General features: G+C 43.6%; 1 protein-coding gene across 2 annotated transcripts in view; it reads left to right on the top strand.

Annotated features, from left to right (window-relative positions):
* IQCK (IQ motif containing K) overlaps positions 1-26,127 on the top strand; it is a 119,658-nt gene extending 93,531 nt beyond the window's left edge. For both annotated transcript variants that reach the window (XM_040635261.1, XM_008696959.2), the window contains one exon: positions 22,330-26,127. In XM_040635261.1, the coding sequence (XP_040491195.1) occupies positions 22,330-22,385 (56 nt within the window). In that variant the 3' untranslated portion in view covers positions 22,386-26,127. The remainder of the gene's footprint in view (positions 1-22,329) is intronic.
* The last annotated feature ends 6 nt before the right edge of the window (positions 26,128-26,133 follow it).

The following is a 26,133-nucleotide window of genomic DNA, read 5'->3' as shown; positions in this document are numbered from 1 at the left end:
TGGAAATGCTGATATGAGGAACAACCCTTGGGGAGGACTAAATGCCTAGCTCATAATAAGAAGTGATCAATGAATGATTAGCCATATATGGCTAATACTGTTGCTATTAAGACTATTGGCTTTGTGGTCTGAAAGAACCGGGGTCCTGCCACTCACCATCAGTGAGGTCATGGGCCAGTTGCTCATCCTCTCAAGGCCCAGTTTGCTCGTCTGTTATAATGGGGACAATTAGGGCCTATTGCAGAGGGCTCTTGTGGGGATCAAGTACGATTAAATACCATTGTATGCTATTACATAGACCCCTGGCACAGAGTGAATAGTCAATAACTGGTGGTTGGTTTTAGTAATACTTTTTAAACTGCCAAGAAATATATATAAAATTTTTATTCCAGGTAATTTACCTATAGCAGTGCTTCTCCATCCTGGCTGCAGATTAGCAACCCCTGGGGGGAAATTTATAAGATGTGTCAGGCTAGAGGCCAGAGAAAGTGATTACACGGGTTTATTCTTAGTAGAGAATGTGTTGTAACCACATCAGCAAAATCCTAATACTGTGGATTAGTTGCAAGGTCCCAGCAATAGGGATAGATTTTGGATTCAAAATCTTCCTTTGCAAGGCTCTTCTCACTAATGCAATTTCTTTTGGATTAAAATTCAGGGGATCTGAGTTCCTGGCCCACCTCTTCAATTTACCAGGTAGATGGACTTGGCTTTCTCCTTTGAAAAATTGAAGGAGTAAACCAGGAAATCTCTATAAACAAGAAATCCCATAGGTGTTTGCTGTAGAATCTCCTGCCCCCTGGGCAAGAGGCCTATTGCTGAGCAAATGCAAACTTTGGAAAACTTGCTGTTGTCTTGGTGGTGATCGTTGGTCTTGGGAGTTTGGTCTCAAGACTGAAGGCAAGAACAATAAGATGGTGAACATTCTGGGCATTTGTTGGGGAGAGTAGGGTGGGATAGTTGAGGGCCAGAGGGTAACTGGGGAGGTTTAGATGCTGAGAGGGGGAAGAGGAAAGGATGGATTGGGTATTTGGCCATTTAGGAGAGTTTGGGGAGAAAGCACAGGGATGTTCAAAAGGAGATTTTTGTTTGATCATATATTTGAGGAGTGGGAGCCTAGATTGAGAGATTTTCTTATCACCATATTTGCGTCCGTCACACTCAGGGGTGACTCTGAATGAAAGTTGGAGCTAACAAAGGGAGGGCAATGGGAACTTGCTCCTGCTGTGTGGTGTTTTGGCCTGCAGGGTGGTGTTGCCTATATCCTTAACTGCCAAACCCTGATGGTCTGCAAAGATCCATGGTCCTCACGAAAGCTCGATTTATTGAATGTCTCTGATGTGCCAGGTACCTTACAGATATTATTTCTAATCGTCACAATAAATTCAACTAGTACAAACTAGTATTACCCCTATCTTTCAGGGGAGGAGAGTGTCTCAGAGGTTAAGTCACTCACCTTTGGTCACACAGATGATAAGTGGCAGAACTGAGGAAATTTAGAACTTTCCAAAACATCATACTGCCTTGCTGTTCTCACAACCTTCTTTTCAGTCAGTCCATGGACTGGTAGGCTGAGGGAGAAGTCTGGAATTCATGCTCTCCAAAAGCTCGAAAGGCGTTCAATGCAGAAATGAAGACCACACTATGAGAAGGAATGGAGGATGGATGCCTGCTCCTACGTGGATGAACCTTGACATCATTATGCTAAGTGCAAAGAGCCAGACATCAAAAAGACCACATATTATATGATTTCATTTCTATGAAATGTCCAGAATAGGCAAATCCACAGAGACAGAAAGTAGATCAGTGGTTGCCTAGGGCTGGGGGAATGGGGGGGAATAGCAAAAGGGTATGGGGTTTCGTTTTAGGGTAAGGAAAAGGAAAATTGATTGTGGTGATGATTACACACATCTGTGACTCTACTGAAAACCATTGAATTGTGTGCTTTAAATAGGCGAATTGTATGGTATGTGACTCATACTTCGATAAAGCTGCTACAAAAAAAATTTAAAAGGTACAGGATGGATACTATCAAAAATCCCCCAGAAGATAACACATACTTGTGAGGATATGGAGAATTGGGAGTCCTTATGCATTGTTGGTAGGAATGTAAAATGGTAAAACAGCCAAAGTGGTTCCTTAAAAAAATTTAAAAAGGAATCACCGTATGATTCAGCAATTCCACTTCTGGTTATGTACACCAAAGAACGGAAAGCAGAATCTTGAAGGGGTATTTGTGCCCCCATATTCACAGCAGCATTATTCACAATAGCCAAAAGGTGGAAGCACCCCACGTGTCAATCAATAAATGAATGGATAAGGAAAATGTGGTCTCTACATAGAGTGAAATATCATTCAGCTTTAAAAAGGAAGGAAGTTTGACACCCGCTATAACACGGATGAATCTTGACGGCACTGTGCTGAGTGAAATAAGCCTGTCACAAAAGGACGAAGATTGTATGGCTCCACTTCCAAGAGGTACTCAGAGCAGTCAAATTCATAGAGATGGAAAATAGAACAGTGGTTGCCAGGGGCTGAGTGGAGGGGAGAATGGGGAGTTCTTGTTTAATGGGCACAGAGTCTCAGTTTTTGCAAGATGAAAACAGTCACGGGGACGGATGGTAGTGATGGTTGCACAACAAGTATGAAGATACTTAATACCACTGAACAGTACACCTAAAAATGGTTAACATGGTAAGTTTTATGTGCATTTTACCACAATAAAAAACTGAGAGAAGAAGGGGGCCCCTGGGTGGCTCAGTGGGTTAAACGTCTGACGCTTGATTTCGGCTCAGGTCATGATCTCAGGGTCGTGAGATCAAGCCCCACGTTGGGCTCCTTGCTCAGCAGGGAGTCTGCTTAAGATTCTCTCTCTCCCTCTGCCCCTCACCCTCACCCCCCAAATAAATAAATAAATCTTTAAAAAAGAAACTGAGAGAAAAAAATGAAGGCGCAGATCCCAAATATCCTCATGGCTGATGCTGTATCACCTCCATGACTGTCAGCTTAATGTCACCTCCTTAGAGAGTCCTCTTGTTTGACCACCCTTGCTTCCCCACCCCCCTGCCCTGCTTGTCCCCATCCGGCATGTTCTCTGCAGGGTGATTCAAAAAGAGCTGACCGCTTCCAGACTTTTATTACAACATGCCGTGTCTGGTGGGCATAGATCAAGAACTTGGTGTGGGTGCCACCCCTTCTTTGCAGCCTCACAGGAATAAAGAAACATGTCATGGCTGCCCTTCAGGCTGTGATGAAGGATCTGGAGGAAGCTGAGTCCCAGATGGCTGGGCGCCATGTTTCCTGTGTATGTTACACGGGGCTGCATATACGTTGTAGTTAACTGTACGAGTTTCTCTACAAATTGTCTTTGACTACATAGTACACATAACGTACTCAGAATTTTTTCCAAATGTTTAATTCTTCTGAATCACCCAGGATTTTAAAGATTTATTTTGTTTATTGCCTGTGTAACCATACAATTTAAATTCTGTAACAGCAGGGACTTTTTTGTTCTTTCCTGTTTTGTTCACTTCTCTATCCCTAGCACCTAGAACAGTGTCCAGCACATGGTAGATGCTCAAGAAATGTCTGTCGATTAATGAGTGAATCTGTGTTTCATAATCCCCTTCCCAAATTATCTAGCTTGCTAAACACTCCAAGGACAAGTAAATGGAACTGTTTCCAAGCAAGCAAGCAAACACACAAACAAATAAAGGGAAGGCATATGCTTACATATAATATATAAATGGACAAAGAGAAAAGTCTACTAGAATATAATCCTAAAATGTTAATTGTGGGTTTTTTTAAGTTTATTTCTTTTTTTTAGTAATCTCTACACCCAACGTGGGGTTCAAACTCACAACCCTGAGATCAAGTGTCACATGCTTCTCCAGCTGACCCAGCCAGGCACCCCGGTATAGTGATTATTTCTAAGTGGTAGTAATGCTGGTGATTGATGGGTTGATTGATTTCTGCCTGTTTGGGTTTTCACTTTCCTTTTTTGATTATTTATGTTTTCTGAAATCATAACACAGGGTGTTCATATTCACTGTGTGCTTGCTATGAGGCAAACACTTTTCCAAGTGTTTCCATAACGGGGACTCAGTCTTTGCAGCAGCCCTGTGAAGCAGGTACTACTGCGGTCTCCATTTTATAGATGAAGAAACTGAGGCATAAAGAGGCTGAACAGTGTAGCAAGGGCCCCACAGCAAAGAAGTAGCAAAGCCAGACAGCTAGATTCCAGAGTCCTTCCTCTCTCCCACCTCATTATGCTGCAATGCACAGAGTTATTTATGGAGTTCAAATGCTCAGGAGAAATCTGTTGGTGTTTGGTTTCATACGAAATCCATCAGGATCCAACCTCTGATTAAATCACTGAGGGCAAGAAGCACATGTCCCTCTATGCCTGTTAGCCTGGTTTGAAGGGCAGTGGTCCCACCCGCTTAATTGTCCCGCCTTCTCCCTGCGAGCGCCAGTACAGCCCTGTTGACGCATGGTATTTGCCCTTAGGATCTAAATTTAGGATCTGAATAGCTAAAGTGTCTTGCCAATTTCCAGATTCAACTCTCATTAGTCCAGGACATGGAAAATTTTCAAGGTAAAGAGCTATGGAAGCTAGATGTTAAGAAGGACAGGCTGATTCCTTTTAAGCTAATTTAAAAACTGTCCCCTTATTGAAGTAATACATTCTCATGATGAAAATACAGAAAAGCATCAAGAGATCAGAAAAAGTTACCCACCAATGCTGTCACTAATACTTTGGTATACAGAAAAACTTTTTTTTTTTAAGATTTTTTAAGATTTTTATTTCTCTAGAGCCAGAAAACACAGGTGGAGGGGTGGGGGTGCAGGCAGGGATGGCAGAGGGAGAGGGAGAAGCAGGTTCCCTGCTGAGCAGGGAGACTGATGTGGGGCTCGATCCCAGGCCCCTGGAATCATGAATTGAGCTGAAGGCAGACGCCTAACTGACCGATCCACCCAGGTGCCCCTAGAAAAACTTTTAAAAAGTGCCTTATTTTGTCCCATCCAAGTAGGAGAGAGGTAGCAGAAATTGAGTCTTATGTAACATCTTCCTGTTGCCATGTGCATTGGAGTTGCCCTCATTTGCTTTTCATGGCATCTAGAGATTCGTCTCTTAAGAGGTTTCAAAGTGATGTTTGAAGCTATCCAGAGAGAGCAGGTAATAATGGCAGAAAAAGTCCAGGGCTTGGAGTCCCAAGATGTACCTTCAAACCCTGCTTGGAAGCTTCCTAGCTGTGTGTCTTTGAGCAAGGCACTTAACCTTTCTGATCTTCCATCTTTTAACTGTGAAATGAGATTAACACCCCTCTAAAAGTCCAACTGAGAGGTGATTTGAGTTAAAAGATTTGAGCTCACGCTTACCTGCAGATTCTCACTGGCTCTGTGACCTTGAGCAAGTTACTGAACCTCTCTATGTTTTAGTTTCTTCATCTGTACAATGGAAATGATAAAGGTACTCCCCTCACTGGATCCCAAAGAGACCCATATGAGACAGTGCGTGTAACATGCTCAGTCCAATGCCTCATACACATTAGGTGCTCAGTAACGATCAGTGACTACTGTAAACCATACGGCTTTTGAAGCATATTGGAGCTGTTTTCCCACTGTGGATGGTGAAATCGATTGGTGGGTTGCCACAGAATGTAAAAAATAAAAGAGTAGGGGTGCCTGAGTGGCTCAGTCGGTTGAGTGTCCAACTCTTGATTTTGGCTGAGGTTGTGATCTCAGGGTCCTGAGATCCGGCCCCGAGTGGGGCTCCGCACTCAGTGTGGCATATGCTTGGGATTCTCTCTCTTTCGCCCTCTGCCCCTCCCCCTGTTCGTGCTCTCTCTCTATCTCTCCCTACAATAAATAAATAAAATCTTTAAAAAATAAAAGCATAGATCCAGAAAATATTAGTATGTATTGCTTATAATAAGGGAATGCTCATAGGTGAAAGTTTAGTTTCAGGTGTGTATGTGTGTGTGTGTGTGTACTATTAAAGCAATATAAATTGTATTTCTTATTGTAGGTGGCAGTTTACAAAGATAAAAACCACTGGATTAGATCAGATAAACTCAGGTCCTCTAAGATTTAGATTTAACCTGAATTTGCCATATCTTTGGCTTACAAAACCGTGTATGTTTGGCTTACGAAAGCAGGGTAGCTCTAGGAAACAGCCATATTAAATGTACTTTGGCATCTTCCGTAAAAATGTTGTTAGGGTCAAACTCCATCTGAATCCTTTTACAAAAATAAGTCCTCATATGAGAAATGTTATACAGCACATGGTGCCAGAAAAATGTTGCTTCCCTTGAGGAAATGGTTTGCTTCTTCCCTAACTTTCCCTGTTTACCTTGTCTGCCGGGAACCTCAGAGTTCAATTTAAAGATCTTGTGTAACGGCTTAATGGCTTTTTGGGCTAGTGCATCAGAATTCATTTCTCTTTGGACTTTTCCTTTTTTCTTTTTTTTTTTCCTTCTATTTTTATTACCATATTTTGTCATGAAGTATCTCAAATCCTTTTAGGGAGAAAGCGAGATATAAATACATTCAGAAAGAAAACAGGCATCTATCTGCCTTGTTTACAACACAGAGGTTGGGAATTTCACATGAGATTGTGTATATGAAAGAACAAGGAACACTGAGAAGCCTGGTCGAGGGGGAGTTTTCATTGGGGGTATCTGACTTTTGCAAAGGTGTGAGTTTTATCAGCCTTGAAGAAAGGAGAATACTGCTGGCCTTTGTTTTCATGGAATTTTTGAAAGTAACTTTCTTCTTAACTGATTATAAAAGTAATTCTTGCAAAAAAGAAGCAATAATTGCCCTTTGTGGAAAATTGAACAAAAAAGTTGGTCAATGTAAGTCTTACCACCCACAGATGACCACTATTGAATGGTTGTCCTTCTTTCTTAAAAAAAGCTTTATTGAGATATAATTCATATGTCATACAATTCAAAGTGTACAAAGCAGTGGCTTTTAGTATTTTCACAGAATTTGCAACCATGACTGCAATAAATTTTAGCATCTTTTCATCATGTCACAAAGAAACCCTACTCCCCTTAGCCATAACTCCCCAAGACCCCCCCTTCCTCCCAGGCCCAGACAACCACTAATCTACTTTCCGTCTCTGTAGAGTTGCCTTCGTGACTGGTTTATTTCACTCAGCACAATGTTTTCAAGGTCCATCCATGTCATAGCATTTATCTATACTTCATTTCTTTTTATGGCTTGTATTAGTCAGCTTAGGCTGCCGTAACAACATACCACAGACTAGCCGGCTTAAACAACAGATATTTTCCCACAGTGCTGGAGGCGGGGAGTTGGAGATCAGAGTGCTGACATGGTCAGGTTCTGGTGAGAGCTCTCCTACAGGCTTGCGGAAGCTGCCTCCCAGCTCGATCTTCATACAGCGGAGGGAGAGCTTTGTATCTCTTCCTCTTCTTAGGACAGTACCAGTTCTATGGGATTAGGGCTTGACCCTTATGACCTCATTAACCTTAATCACCTCCTTAAAGGCCCTATTTCCAATGCAGTCACTTGAGGGGTTTGGGGCTTTAATATACGAATTGGAGGGGGAACACAATTCAGCTCATAACATGGCTGAATAATATTCCATGGTACGGATGTAACACATCTCATTCACCTCTTCATCACTTGATGGACATTGGACTCATTTCCATTTGGGGGCAATTTTGAATAATGCTCTATGAACATTCATGAACCGGTTTTGTGTGAACATGCATTTTCATTTCTCTTGGGCATATACATAGAAGTGGAATTGCCGGGTCATATGGTAACTCTAGATTCAACTGTTTGAGGAACTGCCAGACTGTACCGTTTTACATTCCCACCAGCAATGGATGAGAGTTCCAATCTTTGCACATCCTTGCCAACACTCGTTATTATCTGTCTGTTGGATTCTAGCCATCCTAGTGGGTGTGAAGTGGTATCCCATCGCGGTTTGATGTATGTTTTGCTGATGCCTAATGATGTTGAGAATCTTTTCATGTGCTTATTGGCCATTCGTATATCTTTTTTGGAGAAATGCCTTTTCAGATCCTTTGCCTTTTTAAATTGGATTGTCATTTTATTGTTGAGCTATAAGAGCTCCTTGTATATTCTAGACACAAGTCTCTTATTAGATACATAATTTGCAGTTTTGTGGGCTGTCTTTTCACTTTCTTGGTGTCTTGAAGCACAAGAGTTTTCAATTTTGATGACGTCCAATTTATTTTTTCATTTGTTGGTTGTGCTGTTGGTATCATATCTAAGAAACCATGGCCTATTCCAAGGTCATAGAGATTTATTTTATTTTTTTCTAAGAGTTGTATGATTCAAGTGGTTGCATTTAAGTCTTTGACCCATTTTGAGTTAATTTTTGTATATGGCCTAAGGAAAGGGTCCAACTCCATCCTTCCCAATGTAGCTATGCAGGCATCCAGCAACACTTGTTGAAGAGACTCTTCTTTCCCNGATCTTGGCAATTTTGTTAAATATCAGTCGAGCATGAATGTAAGGGTTCATTTCTGGACTTTCAATTCTATTCTGTTGATCTATATGTCTATTCTTATGCTAGTACCACATAGTCTCCATCACTGTAGCTTTATAATAAGTTTTTAATTCAGGAAATTCGAATCCTCCAACTTTCTTTTTTCTGAGGTTGTTTTTTGGCAAATCTGGGACCTTTGAATCTCTAATTATCATCTTTATTGTCAGTGTTTTTGAAAATGCAACTTTATCTTTCATTTTACATCAATGAAATGACACTCCATAACAATTATTTTCATGTGTCCCTAACTCTAGATTGTAAACATCCTTCTATATTATAAACTTATTTTACATACGCTTAGTACATAATTTAATTATCTTCCTACCAGACACTTGTTTCTGAACGTCAGCATTGTAAATATTGACACCATGGCTACCTTCATTCCTAAGACAGTTTTATATTTGTGAAGGTACTGAAGATATTTTTACGTATTGAAAACATCAATCTTTTCATTCAAATGTTGAGATGATTTCCCTAAAAGTAGAATAGGCACAAATAAGAGTCAAATCTCACATTTGCAACTTAGAAAAGTCACTAACCTTTCTGAACCTCAATGTTCTCATCTGAAAAATTCAGATAATTATAATAGAGTTGTTTTGAAGATTAAAGGAATATAGGAATATATGGCCTAGCACACATACGACTCAATCAGTAGTACTTATAGTTATTTTTATGTTTTTATTGTGTAAGTAGACTCCATGCCCAGCATGGAGCCCAATGTGAGGCTTGAACTCACCACCCTATGATCAAGACCTGAGCTGAGATCAAGAGTCAGATGCTTAACCAACTGAGCTGCCCAGGTGCTCCTATATAATAATAATAACTGTTATTATTATTTTCATCATTGTTGTTGTTACTGTTGCTAGCTACATTAAAAGTTGCAACAGGTAGGGGCGCCTGGGTGGCTCAGCCTTAAGCGTCTGCCTTCGGCTCAGATCATGATCCCGGGGTCCTGGGATCGAGCGCCGCATCGGGCTCCCTGCTTGGTGGTAAGCCTGCTTCTCCCTCTCCCACTCCCCTTGCTTGTGTTCCCTCTCTCGCTGGCTGTGTCTCTGTCAAATAAATAAATAAAATCTTAAAAAAAAAGGTTGCAACAGGTAGCCAAAATGGAGATGATGCCCTGACATTCAGGTCTTTCCTATCAGCCTGGGAATTACAATCATAATGAGTAGACCTTAGGGGAGCCTGGCTGGCTCATTTGGTGGAGCATGCAACTCTTCATCTCAGGGTTTTGAGTTTGAGTTCCACATTGGGTGTAGAGATTACTTTAAAAAAATGTTTAAAGAGTACATTTAAAAAAATAAAGAGTAGGCATTAAATGTTTCTCACATTAGCCAAAGAACAGTGTTTTAAATATCATGCACCAAGTAGATGCCTTCATTCCTAAATCTTTGTATGTATTTCAGATTAGTTTCTTAGAATAATTTCTCAGCAATGGCCATGAGATGGTTTAATTCCATTTGTGTAGCTATAGAAGATATTGTTTACATATTGAAAACACTTATCTTTTAATTAAAACATGGATTAGCTCCAAGAGAGCAATGGCTCTGTCTGGCGTGTTCACCATTTTAGATCTAGCATCAACAAGCACACAGTAGATGCTGACAAAGGAATGCAAAAAGTGAGGCAGCAGGCCCCCAACGTATTTTGTTGCTTTGGATTACTTTGTAGAAGCAGCAGGGGCTAAAGCGGCTTAGCCTAGGAAAGCAGGCACACAGCAGTTTGAACCATGATAATAACTACCATTTATTATTTTTTTAAAGATTTTATTTATTTATTTGAGAGTGAGAGAGTGAGAGAGATCACAGAGGGAGAGAAAGAGGGAGAAGCAGACTCACCAGTGAGCTGGGAGCCTGATGCGGGGCTTGATCCCAGGACCTTGAGATCTTGACCTAAGCCAAAAGGCAGACACTTAACCTACTGAGCCACCCAGGCACCCCCAGAACTACCATTTATTATGCACCTGTTGCATCTGTTTTGTCCGTCATTCTTGTGGTGGATTTTTGTATGTGGCCTCAATTAATGTATTTAAATATTAAGATTACTTGTGCAATAAGATCCATGGGGAACCCAATGTTATAGGCAAGGAAACAGAAGCTTTGAGAAGGTTAATGACTGGGCCTAGGGTGTGCTGGTAGTTAGTGCTGAGCCAAAATGAAAACATTTACCTCTCTGATACTAAAGTCTGAGTGTTCTTTTCCCAAGAAAGATGTGTGTCCTTTTGTGTCTGAGAGAGAGGGTGGTTGGGGCTTACAAAAGGAAGCTAGAGTAGGATTCCTTAATTAGGTCAACAAGGATTGATCGAGCACCCGCTCTGGGGGTGGGACTGGACAGTTCCAGGTGCTGGGGATACAATGGAGACCATACACCACCACCTTGCTCTCCTAGAAACCCAAAGTCTAGTGGAGGAAACAGACACTATTCCAGTAATCACACAAGTACTTGATTACAAACTGTGGTGAGTGCTACAAAGAAGTCCAGGGTGCTACCAGAGCCTAGCAGGGAAATTTGACTAGGTTCCCCTAGGCTGAGATCAGAAGTGAGCTAGGAATTAACTAGATGTGAGTGGCAGGGAGGGCTTTCCAGGATGAGAAATGGACCTAAGTAAAGACCCCGAACCTGGAAGGGGGACCGAAAGAAGGCCTATATGGCAAAAGCAGAATGCAGGGTGATGGGGCAGCCAGGAGAAAGCAGTGGCCTCATGGACCTGTTAAAGACTGTAGACTTGATCCTGAGGGCAGCAGGGAGCGTTTAAAGGGTTTTAGCTGAGCAATGGCGGCATCAGCTGGGCTATCTAAAAAGATGGATGTGGCCGCAGGTGAGGAGAGATTAGGTGACCAGTGGCAGTGAGAATGGGCAGAAGTGGATGCATTTAGGAGACATTTATGGGTTAAGAATGACATAGGTGTTATGAGTAACTCTTTCTAAAATGCAGTTTTGTTTGGAGGTACATATGTTTCTCACCAATATCCATGGTTAGAAACATTCACATTTTCTCTTCAGTATTCTTCCTATTAGGAAGAACCCTGTGGTTGAAACGCTTGGTTTGTTAATTCCCAACCCCTTTCTTAACGTTTGATAAGTTTGTTTTCTTAGTCTTTGGAGTTTCTTGACTTGAGATGGCTCAAGTCTGCTCTGGGTTCTGGACCAAGCACTAAGGTAATGAGTGAATACTGCCCCAGTCCCTCAGTACAGATTGAAATGATTTCTCGATTAGTTATTAAATTGTTACACTTCTAAAGGAACTGCTTAAAAATAAACTGGATGATTTGTTTCCTTTTCGCTTAAAGGCAACATTTAATATAGGAGCTTCTGCCCGTCTGAACTGGATGAGACTGTTTATACCCAGGCTAATTCAAAATGCTTGGGATATTTCTAAAGGTTCAGTCTTGGCAGCGGCAGCTGAGAATGCAGAGATAAATAAAAAAGTCACAAGACGCGGCTGATGGGGTTCGTCTGTTCATTCACACCCATGACTCACTAGACTTTTGAAGACACTGAATTTTGAAGGGCAACCTAGTGGATGGTGGCAGTGTAATCGGCTGTGCTGAAACTCTGGTCTTGATGAGATTCAGCTAAATGGACCTACCCTCGGAAATTGAGAGGTGGAGAGAAAATGCTTACAGAGATTTAGACATATGAATAGCACATAAACCTTATCCACATGACTTAAAGAAAATTCATTTAAACATCTGTTTGAAAATAGCATATTTTCCAGTTTTTCTACAGACACTGTTACTTGTATGATTAAGAAATAATTGAGGGGCACCTGGGTGGCTCAGTCCATTATGTGTCTGCCTTCCACTCAGGTCATGATCCTGGGGTCCTGGGATGGAGCCCATCATCGGGCTTCTTGCTCAGCAGAGTCTGCTTCTCCCTCTCCCTCTGCTGCTCCCCCCACCCCACCCCCGCCGCTTGTGTGCACTCTCTCAAATAAATAAAGTATTTAAAAAAAAAAGAAATAATTTCATTGAGGGGTGCCCGGCTGGCTCAGTCAGTAGAGCAGGCAACTCTTGATGTCAGGGTTGTGAGTGGGTGTAGAGATTACTTAAAAATAAAATCTTAAAAAAAAGAATTTTGGGGCACCTGGGTGGCTCAGTCGGTTGAACGTTTGTCTTCGGCTCAGGTCATGATCCCAAGGTCCCAGGATCAAGCCCTGCATCAGCCTCCCTTTTCAGCTGGAAGCCTGCTTCTCCCTCTCCCTCTGGTGCTCCCCCTGCTCAGGATCTCTCTCTGTCTCTCTGTCAAATAAATAAATAAAATCCTTTAAAAAAAAAAAAAAGAATGTTATTGAGCACCTACTGTGTGCCGGGCAATGGGTCATCTCATTTGATCCTCATGCCACTGAGAGGAAGGTCTTATTATCCCTGAGGTCTCGGAGGCTTCCAAGGGCTTTAGAGACTTTCTCAGGTCACCCAGTTGGTAAATGATGCTAGGATTCTGGTTCCAGAAGGTGTGCTCTGAACAACTACACCCTGCTCCGATGCCCCGGTCACTGGTTTTGCCTTGGTGGTTCCCTTCCCCAACCGGGGCCTCACTTATTAAAAAGAAAAATAAAATAAAAAACAAGCCTTTTGTTAAACATCTTCCTTTCTAGGAATCCAGATCTTTTCCAGGGTCAAAATTTGATGTCTCAATACAACCAACGTTGTCACTTCCAGCACCAAATGTTCCCATTTGAAATACTGCCTTCAAGGAGACTTCACTGAGTTTACTTTAGTAACACTGTTTAGAAGTTAGCAATAAGTCTTAATTATTGCACATTCAAGACTGTCAAATTCTTCCCGATGCCTTGTGGCTTCCAAGGCTCAACTTTCCCTAAAATAATGCAGCCCAACGTCTGACATTGTCAAGAAAGGGAGGTAAACTTACCAGACTACTGACATTTACCCCTCGAAAGTCAACATACATTTCTTCTTCTTTTTTTTTTTTTAAAGATTTTATTTATTTATTTGACAGAGAGAGAGACAGCCAGCGAGAGAGGGAACACAAGCAGGGGGAGTAGGAGAGGAAGAAGCAGGCTCCCAGTGGAGGAACCTGATGCGGGGCTCGATCCCAGGACCCCGGGACCACGCCCTGAGCCGAAGGCAGCCGCTTAACAACTGAGCCACCCAGGCGCCCCAACATACATTTCTTCCTAAACAACAAAAAATTTTCCACCATTTGTTCCTCCACTGGGGGAACATGGAGTTTTTTTGTTGTTGTTGTTGATTTCTTTACACTTTTTCTGTGTTCTTCCAATTTTCTATAATGGCTACATTTTATTTTTATAATGGAAAAATAACCTGATTTTTAAAATTCAGTCCAATGAAGCAGAAGAGAAATAAAATCTTGGTAATATATATGTAGATCCCCTGCCTTCCTAATTGGAAAGTATGGAACATGACTGTAAGCTCCATTGGATGCTTCTGGGTCATGATCAGGGATGACTTGATGGTTTAGACCATGGATTTCGAACTCAGATAGACCAGGCTTAGAATCTTGGCATGGCCATTTACTTAGCTCTGTGACCTTGAGCAAGTTGCATAGTGTCTCTGAGCCTTAGTTTTCTCATCATTAAAATGGAAATAATGATAGCATCTACCTCCCAGTGTAGCTGGGGAGATTGAATGAGCTGATAAATGAACCTAATGTCTAGCATTCAGTTAATGCAAGTTTCTTGATTACTTATGTGATATTGTTAATATTCTGTTGCAAGGTGTGTGGTGCCCCTAGGGACTGCTGAGGCACCTAAGACTTTTGGCCCTGGATCTGAATTCAAAGGTCCTCAGATCTTTATTCTCTTCCTCCCCATTTTCCAATTTATTTTATTTTATTTTAATTTCTGTTGAAGTAAAACTTACAGGCAGTAGGATATACTAGTCCTAAGTGAACTTCTGTGTGCGTATACCCCAGCATAACCACCACCCAGATCAAGATAAAGACATGTCCAGCCCCTCTGTGGGCTCGCTCGTGCCCCACCCAGTCAGCAGCCCCCAAACCCAAAGCAAACTCTGTTTTGACTCCTAAAACCATAGAAGAGTTTTGCTTATTCTCAAACTTCATATTAATGAGGATATTAATGGGGATAAAAAACACAGGATGAACTTCTTGGTGCCTGGCATCTTTTTCTGAGCATTGTGTCTGGAAGATTCTGCCAGATTGTTGAGGATAACAGTAGTTTGCTCTTTTTCACCAATGTGTAGTATTCTTTCATATGAATATGATTACAGTTTGTATATCCATTCACTTTACTGATGAACACTTGAGTTGTACCCAGTTTTTGGCTATTATGAAAAATGCTGCTATTATGAATGTCTTTGTATACGTATTCTGGCTTGAAACACTCACTTCAGTTACAGACTACCCAGGAGTGGAATTGATGGGTCTGTGAGTATACAAAATATTTGATTTTAGAGGATACTGTCAAGTCCTTTTCTAAAGCGGTTGCCCTGTTTCCCGTTCTCACTAGTGGTGCCTGAACTTTCCAGTCGCTTCTGCATCCTTGCTAACACTTGATATGGTGAGTCTCTTTCATTGTCACCACCCTAGTGGGTGGGTGGATGTGTGCTAGCTCTCTCATCATGCCTATAATTTCCATGACGTCTAACAATGATGCACACTGTTTTATGTCATCATCCGCCATTGGGACACACCATTGTGTTCCTAAACTCAGTTATACTCTTGGGATAGCTCCGTTTGCCAGAATGAGATTTAAAGAATGAGCACACATGTTCTGAGAGAGGCTGCAGGGGCTCTCCTGTAACCAATACAGCAGAGTTTGGGGCACGCATTTCAGAGCATCTACGCTGGCATCTGCTTACTTTCAAGTTCTTAACTGTGTTTGATAGCGAGCTTGCAAGAGAAATAACTGGCAGATGAGTGATGTGCTATGAATTTTTGAAAATGCTAAGTGAAGTGGAGCCTGGGTGGCTCAGTCATTAAGCATCTGCCTTCGGCTCAGGGCGTGATCCCGGGGTCCTGGGATCGAGCCCCACATCAGGCTTCCTGCTCCGCTGGGAGCCTGCTTCTTCCTCTCCCACTCCCCCTGCTTGTGTTCTCTCTCTCGATGGCTGGCTCGCTCTCTGTCAAATAAATAAATAAAAACTTAAAAAAAAATGCTAAGTGAACTGTCTAGCAGGATTTCAGCTGACATTTCTACAGTCCATGTAGGAGAAAAGAAGTCACATTAGTTGAGTATCCACTATGTGTCAATCCTTGCACCAGGCACTTTAAATACATTATCTCCTTGGGGCACCTGAAAGGTGAAACTGGTTAGGTGTCCGACTCTTGGTTTCAGCTCAGGTAGTGATCACAGGGTTGTGACATTGAACCCTTTGTGGGCTCTACGCTGAGCACAGAGTCTGTTTAAGACTCTCTCTCCTGGGGCACTTGGATGGCTCAAAGTGTCTGCCTTCGGCTCAGGTCATGATCCCAGAGTCCTGGGATCGAGCCCCACATCAGGCTCCCTGCTCATTAGGAAGTCTGCCTCTCCCTCTCCATCTGTCTCTCCCCCTGCTCATGCTCATTCTCTCTCTCTTTCTCTCTCTCAAATAAATGAATAAATAAATAAATAAATAAATAAATAAATAAATAAATAAATAAAATCTTAAAAAAGAATAAAAGACACTCTCCCTCCTCTACCCCCTCAACTCGTGTGTGTGCACGGCACACTCACTCTGTCTCTCTCTGAAATACATAAATATATCTTTTAAAAAAATTTTTTAAGGATGTACTGTGGAAGGCCTCAACCAGGAATAAATGTGAAACAGGAGTCATTTGTTCTCCAAAAAAATTTTTTTAGAAAGGCAGGGGAAAAAGGGGCAGAGTTGATTGAATGAAAGAAACTTGTTTCCACTTTGCCCCTAGAAACATCATCATGTTTGGCTTCCAACACCAACAGACAGCCTTGGTGTCCTCCTTGGAGACAATGTTAACTTTTGGTATTGAGCAATTTTAAATTCACATTGTCAAAATTTACAGAAAATGTGCCTCACTGAATTCCGCTTGGCATTTCTCCCTGATCCTTCAAAGTTGGCAAAAGCATCACATTTTTAATGGCTTCGTATGTTTTACCAAGTTTATAAATTATCAGATACCTAGTCATTCCCCAATTGTTGGCCGTTTAGGTTGTTCCCAAGCTGTTTTTGTGGTGAAATGATGTGTTAGGAAACACCTTTGTCTGCATGCCTCGTTGTGGTATCTTTGAGTACGGAGATCTTCATCTGCCGGGTGAGAGACACTGTGAGACCATGACCTTGCAGGGGTTAAGAGCATGAATGCAGGAGCCAGACAGCCCAAGGTATGACCATGGGCAAGCCACGTAACCTGTGTGCCTCGGTCTCCTTGTCTTTCAGACGGGAAAATCACGGCACCTAACCTCACCATCACTTCATACGTGTAAAGAGCTCGGTCAGTGCCACAGAAGGGTTTGCTTGTATTATTTACCTTGAATCCTAGAAACTGGGGGCTAATTGGATAACAAATTCATACTTTAAGGTTTCTTAAGTATATTGTTGACTTGAGTGTGTGAACCAGGCTCCTCTTTGGATGGACATTTATTGAAGCAACTTTTCCCTATGGTGTGTGCACATCTTTTGGTTCTTACAATTCCCTGTTTATTTTTCTGCTTCCCCGTCTGGACAGAAAGCTCCTTGAGATCAAAGACTATGCCCTAAAAATAATAATCGGTAATATTTACTGAGTGCTTAATTCTGGATAGGACTCAGTGCCAAGCACTTTGCAGGCCTTGTCTTATTTGCTCTCCCAGCACCATCTAACACCTGGGCCCTCGGGAGGCAGGTGCTGAGTGCTGGCTGAGTGATACAGTGCTCTTTCCCAAACTTGTCACATCAAAAGGATCACTCAAAGCCAAGCACAGAGGTGGGGGATGCTGATTCCCAGGATTCACTCCTGGAGATCTGAGTCTAAAGGTGTAGAGTAGCCCAGGGGTCTGTCTCAGGTGATCCCTTCATGCTGAGGCCACATCTGGGCAACCCAAATGAGCAGCTGGATGACCCCATGATCCCTGAATTTCCTGTATCTCAAGCCTTAGGCAGTTTCTCCCAACTGTGCGGAGTTCTCAGCCCGGTCACTGACTGAACAGGAGAGGAGGGTGACTGAGAGGAGGAAACCATAAGCAAGTCTCATTAGTATGCAGGGCCTTTCTTGTCACACTGCCTTTAATTGAAGCTGAAGGGCTGGCTCACGGCTCTGGGATTTTCCACTCTCCAGCCCTTCCGGAACTGGCTGCGCACCAGCCTGCTGAGGGGGACAAGGACGATGCAGGGGCACGGAGGCATCTGTCTGTTGGTGGTGGAGGCCAACCATGCTGATGGCTCTAAACTAAAATGGAAACCAGGTTCTTTCATTCAGTCGTCGCTACCTGCTTCTCCCCTGCGGCCTCCTCTGTGGCTCCCTCCTTTTATCCACCTGTGGACCTACCTGTGCAAGGCTCTGTTCTGCCAAGACGAGGAAGGAAGCCACTAAGGGGAGACTTTAATCTGTTTCTTAACTTTTAGCAAAGTAGTCCCTGCACATGGTTCCCATGGTTAAAAGATAGTACCCCCCCCCCGGCCTTATCTGTGGTTATGAGCATCCACTGGGGGTCTTGGAACCTGTCCTCCGAGGTTAAGGGGGGGACTGCTGTATAGGATGGACAGAAGGACATAATGAGCATCATCTTTGTGTCACCCTTTGCTACAGCAATCACTTTGAATTCTTAGCTGTTTCTCTCTGGATGGTTATGATTTTAGATATGATAGATAGGATTTTAGACATTATCTACTGATTTCCTACTTTGACAGATGAGGACTAGTTCACTTATACCCCATCTCCAACCTCCCAAAGCACTTAAATTGTTCTTTTCTGTTCCTTTATTAGTTGACTTTGTAATTTCAAGTGATATACTACCGTCCCGTGTTTATTTCTTTTTACCTGTTTTTGGGGGTGGGGAAATATTCATACAACAGTGACTATAAAGTACCTGTAACTATGAGGCAAACACTCACGTATAACTACCATACCAGTTAAGGAAATAGAATACTGTCAACACATTTAACGCTTCTCCTCCCCCAGTGAAGCCACTTCCCCTGACTTTTGTGCTAATTGTTGTCTTGCCTTTTTTCTTTAAGATTTTATTTGTAAGTAATTTCTACACCCAAAATGGGGCTCGAACTTACAACCCCGAGATCAAGAGTTGCACGCTCTGACTGAGCCAGCCAGGTTCTCTTGCCTCTCTTTAGAGTTTTTCTTATCTTTATAGGCACTCCTCGGTATTTAGATTGGCTGGGAATAGAATCGCACTATATGTATTACACTGTGCCTTCCACCGTTCCTTCAACATGGGTGAGCTAATCTAAGTCGACAGGTGTAGCTGTGGTTTATTCACGTTCACTGCTGTATACTCATCGTTCAAGTAGACCACGATTTATTTATCCAGTCAGCTATTGATAGACACTGGGGTTGTTTGCAGCTTCCTGCTATCATGGACAACTTAATCCACGTGGCCCAGAACATGTGTGCAAAGGTTTCCCCAGGGGATGGATACAGGTGTGCAACTGCTGCATTGCAGGGAGCGTGCACACTCAGTTTCACTTGATAATGCCACTTTTGCAATATGTGGCACCAGTGGACACCCCCAGAGACTCTGACCTGATTGGCTGGGGTGGGGCTGGGCATTGAGAATGTTCAAACCTCCCCAGGTGATTCCATCATGAGGCTCCATGTCCACCTTTATTTCCAGTCCATCAACTCTAGATAGTATTTTGATTTTTCAATTTGGAGGAGCGATCCTAGCATCCCTTTCTGTTCTCCTTTCTCAAGATTTTTGTGTTTAATAATCAGAAAGAGATAATAAGGGCTTTTTCCCCAGGCAAAGGTGAAGTGTAGGGGTGGCTAAGGGAGTCAAGGCATGGGCAGGAATTGGTTGATACTAGGACAAAGGGGAGCAGGTGAAGTCTTTCTTCATGCAGGGCTGAGGAACAACAGAAAACCCAAGGGCTGGATTCTTCCCAGCTGCCAACCCTCCTTTCCTCTATGGCTACTGGTAGGCTCTAGCGTCTGTCTGCCAGCTGTAGGCCAGAGAGGTCATTCAAACTGCTTCAATTTTGAGACATTGAGGGGAACTCTAAGCTTTTCTGAACTGCTGTGAGGGTCTTTATGGTCTTTTTTTTTTTAAAGGACTCCAACCCCAGTTTGGATTTCTCAATCCTGGCCGAACAGTAGCAACATATGGGAACTTTGAATAAATACCTGGGCCTCAGATGGGCCTCATACATCAGAATGTCTGGGGTGAGACCCAGGCACTAATAGGCTTCAGACATGGCCCAGCTAATTCTTCAACGCAGCCAAGGTGGAGAACCAGCGGCAGTGGGTCAAACTCTAAGTCGTATCCATCATCACCTGGGGGGCTTGTAAAAACACGAACTGGCTCGGCTCCACTGTTTCTGATTCTGCAAGTCTGGGGTAGAGCTGCGGGTTTCCATTTCTGATAGGTTCCCAGTGGCGCAAACGTTGCTGCTCCCCCTAACCCTGCCTAGAGCACCATCTCGCCCCTGAGGTCTTCCTGCAGACCTCCAGGTAGGGACCCAGCGCAGCCCTGTACTGAGCTGTTCCATCAGGTCGAGCAGACCTCCTCCCAGCTCTGTATTATGTGGTCCGGCTGGTAGCTTAACATCGGCTACGGAAATTGGCAGATGCTACCGGTCGGGAATCTGCCGTCCCCGCTCAGTTGTTGAACATTCCCGTCCGGATCACACCACCGGTCGGCAGGATAGCGGGAAAGCACCTACGGAGCCGTAGCGCGTCCTTGGCTGTGAAGGATCAGTGTCATCAATAGGATCTAGACACGCGTAAGGTATTCACAGTGTTTACCCGTAAAACTTCCATATATGGAACAAAAAAGGTGTATATGCTCAAAACAATTCTTTAAAATTTCCGGCGACCACAGGTTCTAAGTATTAAAAATACTTTTTCTGGTTTGAGTTATTAATACAGTCAGTAGTAGTTCACAAAGCCAAATAAATAAGCTATGATTTTTGATAGTTATTAAATATAGAAAGGAGACTCTGGTAGACAAACTGCCTCCTTGTTTGGCACCTGGGGAGTTTTTACACACTTGGCAATGGCGGCACCGGGAGAGGTAGGAAAGGGGATCAGTATAAACCCCACCACCACAAGTCCATGGTGTGGAAGCTGCGGCTTTGGAAGGTGACTTTCTTTGAATAAACCATGACCAAGTACCCTAGAAAGTCTTTGTGTAGCCCCAGCTTGAAGACTGTTGTGCTAGCCTGGGCTGCGGAAAGCTTTTCAGTCCACTTCCAACAGGAAGTAACTGCATTGCCCGCGATGCCGTCCCCACCTCACTCCATGCTCGGGCCCAGTTGGATCAAAACATGTGCCCTTCACGGTAACAAGCCCCCACGCCCTTTATGCTCGAACACTGCTCTCCACAAGCACCTGGACACTAGAAGCAAAGACTTACTAAAAACAAGAGGGTCTTTCTTGGGGACACCTGGGCGGTTCATTCGCTTCAGCAACTAACCCTTGATTTCGGCTTAGGATCCTGAGATCAAGCCCAGTGCTGGGCTCCGTGCTCAGCTTAAAATTTCTCCATTCTCTCCCTCTCCCCACCGGCCCCCCCCACCCTGCTTGTGGGAGTGCATGCTCTCTCTCAAATAAATAAAATCTTAAAAAAACTTTTTTAAAAATGAGAGGGTCTTTCTGAAAGGATTCCCCCCACCCTGGGGGACTGGGTTTCCCTGCTTTTCCAGGGGAGGGGCTTTTCCCTTTTGGGACAATTTCCCTTACAAGTTGTGCTGTCCTGTGTTCTGCCAACTTTCCTGTTTGGCCGATGCAGGAAATCCCCCAGATCACATTCTTTTCCAGACCATGAAAGACTAGAAGATTCCCTTCTGACCTTGTATTCACCCCAGTGTTATCCTGAGTTTTTAAATTTTGGGTGGGTGGGGGGAGCAAGGTGAGTGGTGACAGATTGGGCTGAGTCAAGAGCCTGGAATCTGTCATCATCTTCAGTAAAACTTCCTTTCTTCAGTTCCCCTGACCTGAAAAGCGCACTTTTGACCTACTGAACTAAATTAGGAATGGCTGTGATGGACTTTGAAGGCATTATGCTAAGTGAAATAAGTCAGGTAGAGAAAGACAAAAACTACTATGTATGACCTCATATATATATGTGGAATCTAAACAAAAAACAAAATCCAAACTCACAGGAAAAGAGATCAGACTTGTGGTTACCAGGGACGATACAAACTTGCAGTTACGTGCTAAATCAGATCTAGGGCTCTAATGTACAACGTGACGACTCCAGCTAACACTGCTGTATGATATACAGGAAAAGTTGTGAAGAGAGTAGATCCCACGCGCTCTCATCACAAGACTTTTTTCCCTTTCTTCTTTTCTTGTTATTGTATCTGTATGAGAAGATGGGGATCGGCTGAACCTATTCTAGTAACTGGCTCACAAGATATGCAAATCAAACCATCCTGCTGTCTGCCTCAAACTTATACAGTAGTGTATGTTGATAATTTTTCAATAAAACTGGGGCGGGGGGGGAAGAATGGCCATGAACATTACGTGGTTTTGAAGCCTTAGATTCTGTCCTTGGAGCACAATGGCCCTGTCTTCTTCCCCGGGGGTTCCGTGGCGCCAGAACCATAGTGGGTGGCCAGCGGGTTTTGGTGTCACGGATCTCACAAGTCAAAGTTTGCTGTTTTCAAAATGACAAGTCTGTCTAGGTACGCAAATCGATTCTGACTTTCTCTTTCATTTCTTTGCAGTGAAATGCAAAATGGAGGAGGAGGGGGAAGTGGCACCTAAGACTCCACCACCTTAACCACCAGTGTGATCTTTTCCCTTCGGAGCTTCAGTGACCCGTGAGGAAAATGTACAAATTATGCCTCCTCTCTGTTGATTTTTTTAACGACTAGATTTGGTACATGTGAATACAGCATCTTTTCTGCACAAGATAGGATTTGTTGCAAACATGCTTTAGTGCGTATAGTTTATCATACGAGAGTCCTGATCATGACTTTCTGCATTATCCCCAAGTTTTCTTCTTTTATCCATTATTATTTCTTCAGTGCTTCAGATATATTCTCCACCAACCGCCGTTAAAATGTACAACGAACTCTAGTGCCAAGAGACGTTGAAGTGCTTTACTTACCAGTTTCCCACTTTTGGCTGCCTTTGCAAAGATCGATACTTAAATTTAAGTCCCAAACCTCTGCCATGGGTTTTAAGTTTATCTGGTGAGTATTCTTTTCATAAAAAAGACATATTGCCTATGACCATTTCCAGAGGAGACTGACTGTTAACTCTGACCGCAAACCCAACGAGTCGAGACACTTAAACCCAGACAACGATAACAGACAAAGGACTTGGTTGTCGAGTCCCCAAAGTACTATCGGAAGTTCCTCATCTGATGGGTGAGCTCACTCATTACCCTCATTTGTTCTGCAGTTTGCTGTTAACCAGGATCCCCCCATTCAAAATGCCACAGACTTAGCCTCCAGGCAGATCCAAAAGCCTCGTAGTTATTCTGGGTGGTTCTGACAAGCTACCACACATCTTAAGTAAATAGTAAAGCCTTTATTTTTGTGTTAAGAACAGCATTTTGAAAATAAAACCTATCTGCCCATGCTTTACAACCTTTAAATTTGTAATATGTATATACAGTCATTTATGGTACACATTGATTGTCTTGAAATTTCTTTAACGATTTTTTTTTAATAAGTATGCAACAGTCAGCCAGGGGAGGATGAAGGTACATTATAAAACACACATTAATACATTTAATAAATATATATTATCTATCAAAAACGAGCCTTAGCTCTTTATCAATTAATAAAAAGCACCTGCTGAGAACTCTTGTAAGCTGGTATAATCATTGCATCATTGGATTATAAAAGCCACAACGCTCCCTTTCAGTTTGGGGTTTAATTCAGCACTGGCCGACCTAGAAGACCACTCCAAGTTTACCCTTGTTCAGTGGGCCCTGATGGGATCTGTGCTAAAAGCACGGGATCCCCAGATTTTCCCAGTTTGTCAATTCTCTGAGCTGATTCCCTCACTCCCCACCCTCCATATCCAGTGGAGAAATCCAGGATAGAATGACCATTTTCTATTAAAAGGGGGGACAAGCGTGGCTGTTATAGTCCCAGAGTGATTTTAATAACTGGACACAGAAAGATTTGTGCTTACAATTAGGTATTTTGATCACAGATGTTCTCCTTCAGGTCATTTTCCCTCAACAGGTGTTGTTTACATAAACAGAGGTGCCATTTGATTTTGTATTTAGTTTGCTCTGTGGGGGCAGCTGGTGGCCACAGTCTCTTGGCAAAGGGGCCTCTTTGTTCCCTTCAGGTGGAGTCATTAGAAAAATACCCGTTCTCTGCTCTCTGCCCTCACTTCCCACCTCTGCCCCGTTAGGAGGGCATCCAGCCCACTCTCAACCTTAAAGCCAAAATAAAACAAAACCCAGAAGTGCAATAACGTATCAAAGATTTAAAAAGAAAGGAGGGAGAAAAGGTCTCATTAAGTGAGGTTTCTTTCCCATGGCTCAAAGTTGATTCCGTTTTTATGTCGGTGAAACGTTACTTTCCCCCTTGTAGCCATTTACGCCGTGCTCACCTTATACGCCTGGACCACCAAGAACTGAGAGAGAAAACGATCGGGTGAATTGCCCCCTTCTGCAAGGGGGGTAGGGGGGCTCTTGCAGGCGGAATCACTGATGGGATCAGAGAGCTCCAAAGGACTCCAGAGAGCGGGGGTAAGCAACCATTTCCTGGCACGAGAATGTGTATTGCTGTCGTTTTTCATCGGACTGGACCGAGGCGTTTGGAGATTTCTGTATTTTCACAATCCTGGGTCTGCATGCAGCCACCACCCCCACCCCGGGTCCTAGCTTCTTTCCCTCCCTCTCCTCCCCAGTACTCCAGCTTTCCAGTCCACCAATGACGCTCCTCGAGAGAGGATTGGAATCTGATCCTCTAGAAGCAAGCACATGCTCTGGGCAGGGGTGGGGCTGTTTCCCAAAGGTCAGGTAGGGGTGGCATTCTGGTGCCATGCTTTTTTTTCCTCATGCGTGGCAACACAAGGAAATGCACTAGCTGGAAGGAAAACTCGAAGGAGGGCCACGTAGGGATGGCCAAACTGGCCTCGTTTACCCCATTGCTCTGCGAGGTTGCAGGGGGAAGGGGAACTGTGGCGAGGACGGGACACAGCAGAGACTAGGGCCTTGAGAAAAATCAGAAGGTTTATTAAAACAGCTCAGACATATTGGCTTATGAAGAGGTCAGTTCCCCCCCGGCCCCAAACACTAACCTTTTTCATTTTCTTTAAAGGTTAAAGGCTTATGGGTTGTTTCATAGAAAAAGCAATATAGTCATTAGAGCATATGCCAAAAGACTCACCCTCTTTATACATTTCATGCCGTCAGGTTAAAACTCTTTGCTTTGCATCACTGCTAGTGATTATGCTGGCCAAACAGTGCAGAGAACATGGGGCTTTTAATGGCCGAGATGTTCGAAATGCCAAATAACAAAGGAATGACTTGCTTAGGACAGATGGAAACCATGACAGAAACAATGGGCTTTGAAGAGAACCATTTTCATGGAACTTACAGAAAACCAAGTCAAAACATGTCCCACATACCCTCCAAAAGCAGCAAGAACCCCTCGAGTGCTCCACCCATCCCTGGCACTTGCACTCCGTCAACATCTAACACCTGAGAACTCACTGCATAGGCAGCGGAGTGTCATCTCTCCCCTGGGATGCCCTGCCATGTGCCATCATCGCGGAAAATCTGCTGTGGCACCTGCCTTCTGGCCTGCCACCCTGGGGGGAGCCTGTCAGCTGATGGCCCATCTGAGCTTTTAAAATGAATAAGGGAATAAAACTGGGAAAGGGCTTGGGGCGGGGGGTGCACTGGCAAGTGCAGGACGAGGGGGAGCTCATCAAGGGAAAGAGACTGCTGTCCCAGGCAGAATATCGCTGTGGCTCCACCAAGGAGGGAGAGGGGGCTTGCTTTTCTGCCATAGACCTGCAGCAGGAGGCCCACAGAGGGAACAGTGGTGGGTCACCACTTTCTAAATGTGATGGTCACTTCAACTCCCAAATAGACTTCTCTTCATTGGCACATGCCCTGGTCCCTCCCCCACTACTGGCTGTAAAGCTCATCCCGTGATTCGGCTGGGCCTCACCTTGGAATCTCACCCACAACTCCTTAACTGCTCCTGACCCCCCCTGAAATGTGCAAACCAACAGGCAAGCTGGTGGAAAAGTCCCCATTAGTCCTCTCAATGAAACAGTCATCTCCAAAAGGCCACCTGGGGTCCAGCACTTGCTGGGGAGGGGCGATGGTGTGGGGACCTCCACAGTCAACCAACACCAGCCTGGCCCACCGGCTGTGAATTTGGTTCTGTTCTACCTCCAGAGGATGAAACAGTCTTCCCAGCCACATTTTCGAGTGAGCCTAATACTATTTGCAATTAGCTTTGCTTTAGTTTGCAGGGATTGAGGTTGGTTTGGTATTACGTGTGTGTGTGTGTGTGTGTGTGTGTGTGTGTGTGTGTGTGTGTGTG

Source organism: Ursus maritimus, unplaced genomic scaffold (genome assembly GCF_017311325.1).
Source record: "Ursus maritimus isolate PB19 unplaced genomic scaffold, ASM1731132v1 scaffold_2, whole genome shotgun sequence".
NCBI classification, from domain to species: domain Eukaryota; kingdom Metazoa; phylum Chordata; class Mammalia; order Carnivora; family Ursidae; genus Ursus; species Ursus maritimus.
This window is presented reverse-complemented; position numbering and strand designations above follow the sequence as displayed.